The sequence below is a fragment of the Fringilla coelebs genome (genome assembly GCF_963513975.1).
Source record: "Fringilla coelebs genome assembly, chromosome: Z".
In the NCBI taxonomy this organism is placed as follows: Eukaryota; Metazoa; Chordata; class Aves; order Passeriformes; family Fringillidae; genus Fringilla; species Fringilla coelebs.
The window spans coordinates 43,996,407-44,011,062 of NC_140031.1; the positions used below are offsets into that span (position 1 = coordinate 43,996,407).

The following is a 14,656-nucleotide window of genomic DNA, read 5'->3' on the forward strand; positions in this document are numbered from 1 at the left end:
TCATAGATGCTTTGAAGCAGTAATAAAGCTAAAATTCAGTTCTATATGGCACTAGTGGTTATGTAAATCATTGCACCTCCTTAAAAATAATTTTCTCCTTAGTTTACAGATAACCTTCCAAAGTATAGTGAAGCAGAACTATACAGACTGAATTCAGCTTTATTTAGCGAGCCTACACTCTCTGAATGCAACCAAGCAGTACCTTGAATAAAGAAAATCTTTGTCGGAAATTTGTTCATCGTTTAGAAAAACATTCACCAGGGGACCAAATAAAAACGGTAGAGATACTCCTTATTCTGGAAGCATCTTTTCCTTATCCATTGTGCAGGTTTTGTGCTTCATACTTATGCAAGATTGTGGGAAAATGCTTGTTGCTGTCAGGCTCTTTATTGGTTATTCTAGATTAGAAGATCATTGTGGTTCTGTATACCTAAGAATAAGAAATGCATATATATTCTTGCTTCTTTGGATGCTCAATTTTACACTATAGTAGACTTCTGTCTTTTTAAGTAGAAAGTATTCCAAAAGATGGCTAGAATTCACTATAATACAAAAAGCTTTGAATTTACCAATTCTGTGTAGCACTAAGTTCTGTAGATGCTCAGAGAAACCAAACTGGATCCTGGAACACTATGAGATGCTCAGCTATTGCAGCGTGTTTTTATTTTGCAGGTTATTATTTGATTTGTGCTTTGCTAGTCCTTTTGCGTTTTTCCCCCCGCCCTGTTTTAGAGGGACACAGACCTGCCTTTGTTATTCAGTTGAGCCAGGCGTTGGTTTATCTGTTTGTTACTTAGCTACTTTCCTGCCAAGTTTCAAACCCCTTCCTCCCACATCCAGTTGTTAACCTCTCCTGTCCTAAGTAGTTTTCCTCCCTTGTATTACCTGCCTTGTGTTCTACCCCCAGTTTCCTGATTAGTTGAACACTGTATCCTCCCTTGAGACCTGCCCTCCTTTATAAGCTGTTGTTTGACCCCAGTTCCTTGCCTGGGACCCCGGGACTTGGGGACTTTAACATCAAATAAAGTAACCCAGTGCCACCCCAGGCCCATGCTGCTGTGGCCTTTTTGTTCTGTGTTGCGCCTCCACTGGTAGCTGGGATTTTGCAGAGCCCCGAAAGAGGTGGACTGTTGCCTCCGCACTGTCACCATCTAGCCAGGATGTGCAACACTCAACATGTAGGAAGTGTCTTTACTATAATTATTCTATAGTGATGACGTAGCTGCAAATCAAAACAACCAAACAAAAAAGAAAAACGGGATTAAATCATTATCGTAAGTGGTGAGCCTTTTCTAACTCTCTGGTATGATTCCTGCTCCATGACAGGGAGTTCTGGCAGGTATTTATTCAGGGCTAATTTTTAAGGCCTTGAATATATTTATATGCTTAGGAAAGAAACATTTTGGGCTTTGGAAATAATGATGATTTTTGGTCTCTTAAAGTCTCTAAACTCTCTTAGCTTCTCGAAGCACCCAGTAATTATCTGAAAAGGAAATATATATTTTTACTTGCCTACCTGACTGAGAGCCATGACCCAGAGAAGAGTGTATCCATGTTTTTTAATTATGGGAGGGCAGAAGGCTCAGTAAAATGTCTGTGTTGTATTTTGATGTCACTAGACAGTGGATTGTGTGTTTGCTGTGGTGCAAAATGGCTTTCTGGTGCTATTCTCCCTTATATAGACAGAGAAAGACAATATTACTGATTATTTACTGATTACTTTGTCCCTTTAATGGTGAGCCTATGGAATGGCCTGACAAATGGGGCAATTGAAGAGAAATGAATTGCAATGAAGTTTATGAGCAAGCACCCATGCACTTGAGAGGAAACAAGGAATTTCTTACGATTTTGCCCTAATGAAAATATGCATGTACACCCCTCAGTGACACCAAAAACTCCTGTGATTTATGTAAAACATAGAAAATATTAAAAATTATTGAGACATTGAGCTAGAAATTTACCTGGGGTAGAAATCAATTTTGCATACACGAGGTGTATTGTTTAACTTGTTTAGTCTGTTAACTTGCTGGGCTTGCAAAAGCCCATAGACAGGAGAATGCAAAACTACCCCAAACAAGGTGAAAGGGATGTGCACTTCCAAGCTGGAGAGAAATCAGAGGGGCCCCTCAGAATTGAAAACACAAAGCAAACCAGAACTGAGGCTACCAAAATACCTGGGAGACAAAATGATGACCAGAGAGGTCTCTGGACAAAGACTGATGAAGACTAACTGTAATGCAAAGCAGGGCTAGTAAATGAATATGCATGGTCCTATTGCAAAACTTAATGCATATGCAACAGGATAAGGAAAGAAGGGGTGTCTAGACTCTTTGGGGGTGTGCATGTTCTTTGAGGGGTGATCCTCCCTGCGCCTGACACTGAATAAAGATACATACCTACTTCACAACTTTTACAAGTTGTAGGGGTTTTTTCACAAATCATTTTTCTGACTAGCCAAGCAGGAGATTGTCTTTGTCACCGGCAGAGGCAGAGCAGGGAGATGGACCTCCTTGGTGAACCCTGGGGGACTTTCCCTGGAGGGGTTCTGTGTCCCAGCTTGCCCTTCCAGTGGAGACAGACAACGTTCTACTGGAATGCAGAGATATATCAAGCTTAAAAGTGGCCTTAGCCAAAAGATCTGCTAGTAAGCTGCTTAGAGACATCTGATGCACAGCTCAGTCTCTGTGTGAGTAAAGGTTTGGGACTTGCAAGCAGCTGCTGGCTGATCATGGCCAGTGGGAGGGGGAAAGGTCCACTTGCTAATAGAACGGCTAGTAAAAGGATTCACTGATTGATTGTGCAACCCCTGGGCTGGGTCAAGTGAATCTGGACCTTAGTACTGCTATTGTGTTCCTATAGTGTCCAGACACTTTAGCTAATATTAGTAGGTTTTTTTGGTTTTGTGAGTCAGGAGCTTTGTGGGCTCAGTTACATGAAAGAGGGGGCGAGTGAGTGAGCATACCCATGGTGCAGGGAGCAGCTCTACCCGTGACTGAGACAGCCAAGTGAGGCCCAGGGTGGCAGCTGGGGCGCACCAACTTGGAAGCTGTGAGGGCAGACAGAGTCCCCCGGGAGGCACTGGGGAGAAATGGAGCAAACAGAGAAGGGTGGGTGAGGACACATATTCTGTTTAAATGTGTTTGTGAAGATTGTGCATGTGGCTAGAAAAACTGAGGATATTCCACTGCCTCAGTGGTTCAGGCTTGACCCCTAGGAGTTTGGAATCTAGCAAATCATTGGTTAGTGAGGACAAACAGGTTTTTTTTAGAAGGACTTTATCAGACTGCAGCTAATAATATAGTTTCTCTAGATTGGGAACAACCCACCATAAAGAATTTAGACATTCACAAAAGTGTAAATGGAATAACTTGCCTTGCAGAAAATTCTTAAGACCCTTGAGTACATCAAGAGGCTAGCACCCTGTGTGGGTACTATTGCAGTTTGGAGTTTGTGAGATGCATTGGTATTGCTGTTCCAGTAGGCAGTGGGGCATATGTCCAGAGTGTAAACTGAGGTTTCCTAATTGCGTCGATTTTGAACCTCAGATTTTAAAGCTTGTGTGTGGAAAATCACATCTGGTACCTGTAACCTGGTGTAGGAGGAAGACTAAGAAAAGACTGTGAAGCTTTGTGAAGAGAGGCTTGGGTAAAAGACAAGTAAAAGACGATAGGATAAGTAGAAGGAGGTATTGGGTACTAAGCAGAGCAAAGAAATTCCCCCAGCTAGCCCTTTATAGTGTATCTTAACCCACGAGAAAGAAGTTGCCAGGAAGGGTAGATAAGAGAACAAGAAAGATTTAATCCAAAGCACAGAGCACTATTCATTTTTAACCTTCTAAATATTTACTTAAAATAACCTTTTTGCAACTTAGAAAGCCAAACTACACAGCTCTATTGTTCTATCTCCCATGGCTTCACTACTGCTTAGATATTCTTTCTGCTGTTTTAGCACTTCACAATTCTGCTGTATCTGAGGCCTGTCTTTTTACCACCTTCCTAAAACACTCTGATTTTATGGATTCCCACAAGGGACCACCCAGACAAGGTCCATCTCGGTTAGGCAGAGACCAGTGTGGAATTTACAGGAAGACTGGTCACTAGAAAAACCAATGACCAGAGCAGAGTCAAGGTGACCATTGAGAGAAAGGGGTAGTAGCGGTCGCCCATGTACAAGATGACTGAGGATGACAGGGGGACTCCACCCCAGTAGATCCACTAGTTATAGTAATGAAGCTAGGAGATGAGAGGAAAAAAATGAAATTTTTGTTGACACAGGAGCACCATATTCAGTTTTAGATAAAGCTTTATTACCTGTGGGGAATGATTATGTTGGAGTGCAGGGAACAATTGGCCAATCTAAAAAGGCATTTTTTTTTACAAACCTCTAAAATATAGACGGGAGAAACAGTAGGGTATCCAAAAGTTTTTATATCTGTTTAATTCACCAAAGGCGCCTTTACAGAGAGACTTATTCGAACAATTACAAGTAACCATCGTTTTCAAGAATAAGGAGGTTACTCTAGAAGTAAATTATTAAAAGTACATAGAAGTGTTAAGTTTAATATTGACCACTATTGAACCTGAAGAAGAAATTAGTGGAGAGGTATTAAGCCAAGTGTCTCCTGGATACAGGCCTCTAATGTACCAAGGAGGACGAAAAATGCCCCTCCCATAGTGGTCAAGCTTAAAGAACACGAACCAACAGTTAAAATCAAACAGTACCCCTGAAAAAGGAAAACAGGGAAGGAATCAGCCTTTGAGAACTTTTTACAGTTAAGATTACTAAAGGAATGTCTATCTGATTTCAATACTCCTGTTTCACCTGTTAGAAAGCCTAAGTCTTGTAGAGTAGTACAGATTTTTAATGCTGTCAACAAGATAACAGAAGATTTATATCCTGTGGTGAAAAATCCATATACTTTGCTAACCTGCTTAACATGTGAGCTAACCTGGCTGTCCGTTTTAGATCTAAAAGATGCCTTCTTTTGCCTCCTCATCCATGAAGCCAGTTGGAAAATCTTTGCATTGGAAGAGGAAAACCCTAAAAGTGGGTGCAAAACTCAACTCACACAGACGATATTGCTTCAAAGTTTTGAACACTCTCCCACTCCTTTTAGAGAACAACTTACAAAAGACCTAGAGTCCTGAGACACTCCACTTGAAGAAACAAGGCTATTGCAGTACATCAATGGTCTTTCAATAGCCACTCAGAAAAAAACACAGATCGTGAAACAGAAGGTAATCTACCTGGGATATGAAATTAGTGTAAGACACAGACTTTAGAGGAAGCTCAGAGGGAAGCTAAATGCCAAACCCCAAAACCTCAGACAATAAAAGAACTCTGAGTCTTTCTAAAGAAGTCAAAGTGGTGCCAGATTTTTAACTATGAGCTACTTGTAAAACCCCTATATACTCTTAGTGCTTTTAAGAAATGGAGATCTCCAGTAGACGAGGGAGGCCACGTAGGTCTTTCATCAGCTAAAGAGTGCTCTCATGTCAATTCCGGCTTTACGACTTCCAGACATGAATTAACAATTCTTTCTATATTCCCATGAGAAACAGAAGACTACCTTGAGAATATTAGCCCAAGATTTAAATCCATATCGAGAGGCAGTTATCTACTTTTCCAAGCAACTAGATGCAATAAGCCTAAAGATAGCCATGTTGCCTCAGAGCTGTAATAATAGCTGTGCTAAATATCCAAACTGCAAGCAAATTTACCCTGGGACAGAAAATGACTGTGCCAGTGTCACATAGAGTGTCTACAGTACTAGAAGTAAAGTGCGGGCACTAGCTTTCATCACAAAGGTTTTTGAAATACCAGGCCATTATAGTAGAACAAAATGATGTTGAGATAGTAGTAAATAATGTTATCAATCCAGATTCTTTTCTCAGCAGAAACCAGAGTGAAGCAATACTATTAAAGTTGCTTACTCCAGCTGTCCAGACTTAAAGGAGACTCCTTTAGACAATGCAGAGACCTGGTCTACTAATGGGAGCAGCTACATCATCAGTAGAAAACAGCATGCTGAATATGTGGTCACTACCTGCAGAGAAGTAAGAAAATCTGGACCGTTGCTAACAGGGATCTCTACACAAAAAGCCAAGGATTCATGCCTTAGAAATGGCAGAAGAGAAGACAATCAATATATACACAGACTCGAGGTATGCATTTGTGATTGTGCATGCACATGGAGCCATTTAGAGAGAGAGAAGACTGCTGACTTCTGCCATGGCAGTGGAGTGGTGGTGTAAGGGTGCTGCAATATTCCCAAAGAGCATCCTAAGAAGATGGCTCAGGGGCACAGGCACATCCTTCTCCCAGCCCGGCGTGTGATGTTCAGCTCTGGCTTCTTCCTCCAGATAATGCAGACAAAAGAGACTGGAGCTCTGTATGGCATTCCACAGAGTAGTAGCCTTTATTAAGAGCAGGGTCCTCTGCAAAGGGGGCCAGGAACAGAAGCTCTTCTAAGTGGGGAAAAGAAGGGGTATATATCGGGAAGGCGAGAGGCAAGACAAAACTGGTAACTAATAGGATGCAGGCTTAGGGGTGGAGCATAAGGGGAGGGGCCAGTGGGCAACAAGGGTTTAACATAGAACTGCAACGGCCTCTGAGGGTGATATTTGCTCACCCTAACCAAAAAGTTGGTAACTCAGGGGCTAGCCCTCCAGGGGAATGTAACAAGCCTTTCTTGGCCGGCTCTTCGGCCCTCACAACTCCTCCTTCTTTATTTAATAAAAAAGCTTCCCCCAGAGACCTTGTGAGTAAATTCTTAAAACAACTGAACATGCATAGAAAAATGAAAACAATTAGAAGAACCCAAAAAACTATTTTTAAGAGGGAGGCAACCCACCCCTGGAGTCCTCAATGACCAAAGACGTCTTCGAACCATTGAGGCTCTTTCCCAGTCTTGAGTTCCTGAACTAGGTTTTGGATTTTCTGAATGCAGGTATGGATGCCTTTGCTGTGGCTGGATAAGGTGAAGCAGTATAGCCCCTCGAACTCTTTGCAGCCGTGTCCATGGTCAAGAAGGAGAAAGTCAGGAGGTCACTTAACACAGCAGATGTCAAGCTAGCCTGCTTACCAAGCCAGCACGCCAGATGAGAAAGCTCACCAAGGGCTTTAGCGGTGGCAGCCCAGGGTAGAAAAAGGGACATCACCACCCTCTTAGTGTATGGCCAATCAATAATTAGGCTATCACAATTTTCATCCCATTGAGTGAGCTCTTTTTTGGGAGTGGGCCAATTAATTCTTTTTCTGCCAATCATGAATGAGTGTTGAGTTTGGGGTGAGGATGGTAAGCTGGTCAAGTGTGCAAAGACCTCCTTGCAGACAGGAGGGGATTCCTGTCCACATCCTGTCCCCAGAGATCACAAACACACCATGGGGCACCATGGTATAATTGGTATAATTGCACCAATTATTTGAGTTGTAAGTCTTGTTGCTAGGTGACATGTCTTTAAGATAGATTGATTTTTGGTATACAGAGGCTGGCCGTGCTTTACATGATGGTCTGTAGTAGATTTTAACACAGTAGGTGGCCTTGGAGGACTTCAAAAGCTCCAATTCTTTGGGGTTCGTCTGGTGCATGGGGCAAAATCCTCATCCACTCGTCCCAAGTGTTCACTGGGTTGGGCTTCTTCCCTGTGAAGGGATATTCATTGGGCTTCAGAGGAATCCGTATCAGGCATGAGGCTAAGGGATTGCTGACACTGCCCATAGACAAGCACATGTTGCTCTGTTGAAGAGTTTTTGCAAGTGTGATCCAAATGTTCTCTTTGGGCTGTGCTACTAGCTAGACATCCACAGCTGATGACCTCAGGAGCATCCAGAAGACCAGGAACTCTAAGAGGGTTTTATTCACCATCATTATAAGTAGCTGGTACTTCTGTGAAGGGGGGTTTAAATGACAAAATATTCATTTTAGAAGGGGGGGTTAATTTTCCCCATCATCCCCTTTTCTAAAAAACTGTAAAAAGGGGATGGGTATTGGGTTCATAACAATAAAGAAATTAACCATTTTTGAGATAATCGTTTGCCAGTGGGATCATTTTGCGCAGTGGAGACACATGATCGGTCTCTGGCAGTGGCAGCATTAAGGTGCAGTAGCAGCATCGTAAGTAGAGGTTTGAGTGGGGAAGGTAATTATTGATTTGGTGGGGAAAGGGAAGGTGTTGGGGAACACAGGTAAGTGGTGTAGTTTTTGGAAAGGGGGAAAAGTAGAGGAAAGGGAGGAGGATAGGGATGGGGAGGGGAGTTTTAGGAGTTTTGCTTAGTGTTTGTTGTTGTAGAGTAACAGTTTCATGGTTTTTGGTGGTAGTTTTTGGCAGCGTCTTCATCTCCAGGCTGCAGTTAATTGTCCAGCTTGAGGATCTGTGTGGGTCTCAGAAGATTGTGAATGATCTGTCATGGGTACAGGGTTTGCAGGGCCCAAGAATGATTTTATGATTTTCCTTGGGAGCCACTTGGGGTGTGAATACACAGGCATACCCTCACCCCCCAGGTAATCAGTAGGAAAGGTCCTGATTTTTGTTGTGATTCGGAGTCCTTAATCATCACTGGCGGCTTCTTGGTGAGAAGTTCAGGTCAAATACAAGCCATAATACAACGGGGGAATCAGGCTCTGAGGATGAACAATTTAGGAACTTGATAAAGAGCTTTACAGAGCCTCTCAACCGGAGGAATGGTCTCTGTTCCTCCCCACTGCTGATCAAGGACCCTCTTAAGAGTTTGGTGGATCCTTTCCATGATTGACTGCTCTGTGGGAGAGTGTGGTAACCCCACAGTGTGCTTAAGCCCCCACTGATTGACGAAACCCCTTAAAGTGTGGAAAGCAGGCCCATTATCTCTTTTTATCTGTTCTGGGACTCCCAGGATGGCAAATGCAAAAAGAAAGTGCTGGATGGTGTGCTTGTCATTCTCTCCCACATGGGCTGAGGCAAACACTGTGCCAGAAAAGGTATCTACTGATACATGTACATATTTGATCCTTCCAAATGAAGGGATATGGATGACATCAGTCTGCCATATTTGGCAACTGTTGAGACCCTTGGGGTTAACCTTAGAACTCATAGATGGGACCTGATATGTTTGACAATTTGGGCAGGTGGCCACAATTGCCCTGGCCTGATCTCTGGGTAGCCTAAACATTCTCATTAAGGCTGGGAAGTTCTGGTGGAAAAAGGAGTGTGATAACTTCACCTGAGCGAAGACATCAGGGACATTGGCTGTTCCAGCAGGCATGGCTGGTGTGTCCGCCCTCCTGTTACCCTTCATGATGGCACCTGGGAGGTTGGTGTGGGACCTCACATGCATGATGTAATATGGTTGCTTTCTGTGGGAGATGAAGTGTACTAATTTAGAAAGCAATTTGAACAAATTTGGGTTGGAGACCTCTTTTAGAAAAGAATGTTCAGCTCTCATAGCTACTTCAGCGACATAAGCCAAATAAGTCACCAAATTGAAAGGCTCTTGGAACTTTTCAAAAGCTTTGATGATGGCTGCTAGTTCTGCAATCTGTGGCAATATTTTGACTCCCTGGGCATCAGACTCCCACTTCTGTGTCCTGGGATCCCTCCAAGTCATCACTGACTTGTCGGATTTTCCTGAGCCATCAGTGAAAACAGTCAGGATTTTAAGTCATGTTTTACCTAGTAATGATTTGGGGACCAAATTAAATGTTAGTTTAAACAGTTGGTGGCCAGGTAGATGGATGGAAATTTGGCCTGTGTAGCTATCTAGGTGTCCTAGGGTGACGTTATGATACTTGTATCCCCAGTCATCTGTTCTGTTTATGCTGGATATTATGCTCTGTGCCTTCAAGACTGGCTCTGAAGAGTGAAGTTTTGTTTTGTTTTGTTATCAGCCTGCTCCCCCACAGCTGGTGGGACTCAGAGACGGAGCAGTACATAGTGCTGCTTTTGCTTTTTGCTTGGCTTTTCTCTTTGCTCTTGCTCTTGCTTCTGCTTTGCTCCTGCTTTGCTCTTGCTTTTGCTTCTGCTCGTTAGTTAGTTTAGCTAAGCAGTCTGAATTTTCCCTGGACTATTTTTCCTTTCCCTTTCTTGGAAACACTCAAGCCTGCTCCAGACTGGGACCTGGGAAACACCAAGAGTTTGCACCTTGTGGCCTGCAGCAGCCATTAGCAGTGCTGGGGGGACTGGTAACAGAGAGACCACTCCCAGGAGAGACTTTCTGAATTTATCAGAATTTCTGAATTTTTTTCAGAGCGGTGAAAGACTGTTGTCATCTGGTATTGCTCATTTTGTGTGCTGGGGGGGCTTTGCCTGTTAAATAAACAGGTTCTTTCCACTTCTCTCTGAGGAATCCTTCCCAAGCTGATTGGGGGGAGGTGCCATGTGGGTTTGCTTTCTGGAGGTTTTCTCCCTAATTTGCCCTAAGCCAGGACACTAGGGCAAACTGGAGGCACTTGTTGATTTGAAGTAAAGGCTCCAAATCTCCAGTCTTCAGTGGGAGAAAAATGCATGTGAACTCAACCCTGCAAGAGCACGGAGGAAGGTTCTGGGCCTTTTAATGAGTTCTGCCATGATTTCCGGCAGAGTAGTGATGGTTTTGGTGGGTTGATTATGTGTGAAGACCCACTTGATGATAAGGAGTGGGTCTCTCAATGTTCTGTCCCATTGGAAAATGACCGCCTAGAAGCTCAGGCCCTTACCCATGATGGCCAGCTGGAAGGGTAGTCTGTGCTCATATCTATGGGCTTGCAGTGAAGACAAGGCCTCTTGAACTTTGACAATGGACTCCTGGGCCTCCAGCGTGTCGGTGTGTGGTGAATACAGGTCCTCACTGCTGTGGATCAGGTTAAAGAGTGGCGCAAGGACCTCCATTGTTATTCCCAGCAGGGGATGTACCCAGTTGATGGACCCACAGAGTTGGTGTAGGTCCCGCAGGGTCTTCAGGTAATCCCAGATTGTCAGCTGCTGGGGTACAACGACATGCTCATGAATCTAGAGTCTCAGGTAGGTCCAGGGCCAGGGGTAGTGAATCTTGTCCTCGCGGATTTCAAATCCAGTGTCTTCAATGGTTTGAATTGTCTTTTGTATGGTCTCTTTTAGGGAGTTGCTGTCTGGTGCACAGACTAGAATGTCATGCATGTAATGTAATATGATTGTGTCCAGAAACAGAGTTCTCATCGGGGACAGGTTGTGGGCCACGTACCACTGGCATATGGTGGGGGAATTTTTCATTCCTTGTGGGAGGACAAGCCAGTGGTACCTTTTCAGAGGGGCCTGTCTGTTTGGGGAGGGAACAGAGAATGCGAGTCTTGGGGCATCCTGGGGATGGAGAGGAATGTTAAAAAAGCGGTCCCTAATGTCTAATATAGTGAACTTCCAGTCCTGAGGTAACATGGAAGGTGAGGGCATGCTGGGCTGTAGGGACCCATATCTTCAATCACATTGTTAATTTTTCTGAGATTGTGGAGAAGCCTCCACCTATCTTTGCTGGGTTTTTGCAAAACAAAGATAGGAGAGTTCCAAGGGCTGTTGGTCTCTGTAATGTAGCCCTTGGCAAGCTGCTCCTGTATGAGGCCTTCTAGTGTGCGCAGTTCCGTGTCAGATAGGGGCCACTGATCAACCTACGCTGGATGGTGTTGTTCCCATGTGAGCTGGCAGATGGCAGGTCTTGCACACTCTTCATCGGCCCCCACTAAAAGTCCCTACTGGGGATTTGTAGACAAACCCTCCCCCTCGCCCCCCCACTGTGACAGCACATCCCTCCCCCAGAGCGTTATTGGTGCCTGTACTACGAATGGCCTGATGGTTGCCATTTTTTCCTCGAGGCCTTCTACGATGATGTTCCTCTTGCTCCTCATGGACACTGCAACTCCTACAGTCCTTGAGATCATCCCCGCCATGGGCTGTAGTTCCCAGTTGGCTGGCCACTCAGAGCAGGCAATAATGGTGACATCCACCCCAGTGTCCATCATGCCTGGGCGGTGGACTGGACCTCCTCCCCAGAACAGGCCACACTCTACAACAGGTTTGCTGGAGCCCACAACCTGAGCCCACATCGTAGTGGGGTTGAAGGGAACCTGTTCTGGACAGTCAGGTGTTAAAAGGAATGCTTGGGAAATTGGAGCTCCTTTGGGAAAATAAAATGGTAAGTCTGTGCAGCAAAGTTGCACAAATATTTCTTCCCCTGGATTAATAGTTTGTACTTCAGGCAATACATAAATTTGTTCAGGACCACGAAAGGTGTCCCCAAAAATTAAAATATTTGAGGGACCACCTGGTGGCCCACATTTTCCTATGGGAACTTTATGGACACAGTCAACATTAAAGTCAATAGACAGTTTGCTTACCAGCTGGCGTTGGGTTCCCACCTGTATCACTCCATGTGTTGGATCTTCCTGATGTGCTCGCGGATCTCCCACAGCGATGGTGCTGCTTGCAGTCCACTTCCCTGCTTCTGATGGTCAGTGGTAGATCTTGCAAGGGGAATGGTGGACCTCGCTGGTGGGATGGAGTGATACGGCATTTGATTTGGTGTCAGAGCATGGGGCCATCCTGTGCTCTGCTGGAAGTTTCCCAAAGGCTGCTGGTGCCGGTTCTGTCTTGGGGGCCACTGGTGGTTGGTGGGATGGTGCTGTTGGTCCTGAAAAAAGCGTCTCTCAGGACAGTCTTTAAAGTAATGTCTGAGTTCATCCCAATTGAAACAGTGATTGGTCTCTTTGTTGTACCACATAAGTGCTAGCTAGACATCTCTTCTGCAACCCCCTTGGCAACTGCTAAGGCCACAGTGTTTTCAGTGCAGGCTTCAATCATTTGATCTGTAGTTGGTTCCGTGTCAAGGGGGAGAGCTCTTAGTATTGCTTTGCACTGGTCATTGGCATTTGCCATGGCCATCTTTGTTAATAGTTCCTTTTGAACTTCTGTGCTCTCTATTTGTCTTTCAAGTGATATTTTCCATCTGTCTATATACTGAATGAAAGATTCACTTGTCCCTTGTTCAATGTTTGTGAAGCCTTGTGTTGGCACCCTGTCATCTGCGGTGATGAGCAAGGATGTTTTTGTGGCAGTAGCAATGTCTTTGAGAACTGCCTCATCTAAGTCTTTAGCCTGGTCTTGAGGCTTTAGGAAGTCGCCTTCTGCCACCATTTGTTCAAGAGTTAGATTAGGTTTGTTAGAATCCTTGGAATATGTGTCTGCCAATTGTTTCAGGTGTTTTTTCTATTGCCTTTCCCACAGCTGTATTCAGCTGGGAGAGGAGGAAGTTCAAAATATTTTTGATATCATGTGGTACCAGGACATGAGCAGTGAAGGTGGCTTCAAATAGGTTTTTGAAAACCAGGGGACCTTGACCGTGCTCTTCAGCTGCTTTACACAACTCCTTTAACTCCCCTTAGGGTAGGGGTTCCCACATATTAGCAGTTTCCCCCCTCCAGCTACATTTATACACAACCAGAAAAGCCAAGATCTTTTTGGCCAGTTCTGAGTCTCCCTCCCAAGCGGTTTCCCTCTGAATTTTGGGCCAGCAATCCTCACACCCAGGGTCAGAATTGGAGCCTGAGGAATTGCTGTTCTCATCCTCTGAAGAGGATGAAAGGTCCCTGATAACAGCACGGGGCCTCTTTGGGAGATCATAACTTGCCTGTTGACATGGCAGTGGAAGCCAATATGGCCTCCTTCTGGTCTCTCTCATCCTGATTTCTGGTCCCTGTGTTGTGAGAACTGGAAGTGGAGGCACTATGAGGAGAGGGGCTTAGATCGGAGGGGGTGTGAATGGGGTCCCCCATGAATGGGGAGAGGTTTCCTCATGGAAGGGGAGGGTCCCGACACAGTTACACCCATTGACAATGTGGGAAGAGAGGAGGAGCAGGGCATGATGGGAGGCACTGAAAAAGGAGGGGTAGAGGCGGGAAAATGGCCATTTTGGGGCTTAAGGGCAGGAAAACTTGGACACAAAATGGTGGGGCTGGCAACATTGCCAGAGCCATTTTGTGGGAAACTTTCACTGGGGGAGACGCAATCAGGTAGGTGAGCATAGGGAGAAGGTTGGGAGAAAGGTCCAGAGCAGCATGGCCAGTGCTGTCCTGGCAAGGGGAGAGACGTGATTGGGGGGCATCAGAGAGACAGCAGCAACCCCGTGCCTGTTGGGAGCAACCACCCCTCAAACGGGGAAGTGGATTTGGGAGCACGGGGAGAGGTTGAAGGGGAAGGGGTTTTCAACTGGTGACCCAAGACTTCTCCTAAAACATTCCCCAAAACATTTCCCAGTTTATTGACAGACTGAACGATAATGTGGAACAGAGGAAAAAACTTAGCAACTGAAATATCCCTGTTGGCTTGAACACTACATAACTCTTTTCCAACTTCATCCCAAAATGAGCCCATATGAACAGAATTACAATTGTCTCAAGGAAAATGTTTAAAAACACAATGGATGAACCTTTTTAAATCTCCCTTTGAAAACTTAAAATTTCCTGCAACAAAGGCACCTACATGTTGGAGACAAAGGTCTCTCTCAGGAGGGCTGAACTCAGGCCTACTAAGCTTGTTTCCCATCCTGGCTGTCTTGCTCTCCATCCAGCAGCAAAAGGAAACTGAAAAGCAAAAGATCCGAATATATAAAACTCACAGTCTTTCTTTAGGTCGATGCCTGATGGGTCAATGGAAAGCTGGTGGATAGGTGGTCACCC

At 44.8% G+C, this 14,656-nt stretch overlaps 1 protein-coding gene across 1 annotated transcript; it reads right to left on the reverse strand.

Moving 5' to 3' along the window:
* Nucleotides 1–11,674: 11,674 nt before the first annotated feature.
* LOC311165010 (endogenous retrovirus group K member 25 Pro protein-like) lies at nt 11,675–12,028 on the reverse strand (the record flags this gene model as incomplete). Its single annotated transcript, XM_084224717.1, has 1 exon — nt 11,675–12,028. The coding sequence occupies one exon, from the start codon at nt 12,026–12,028 to the stop codon at nt 11,675–11,677; it is 354 nt and encodes a 117-aa protein (XP_084080843.1).
* Nucleotides 12,029–14,656: the final 2,628 nt, after the last annotated feature.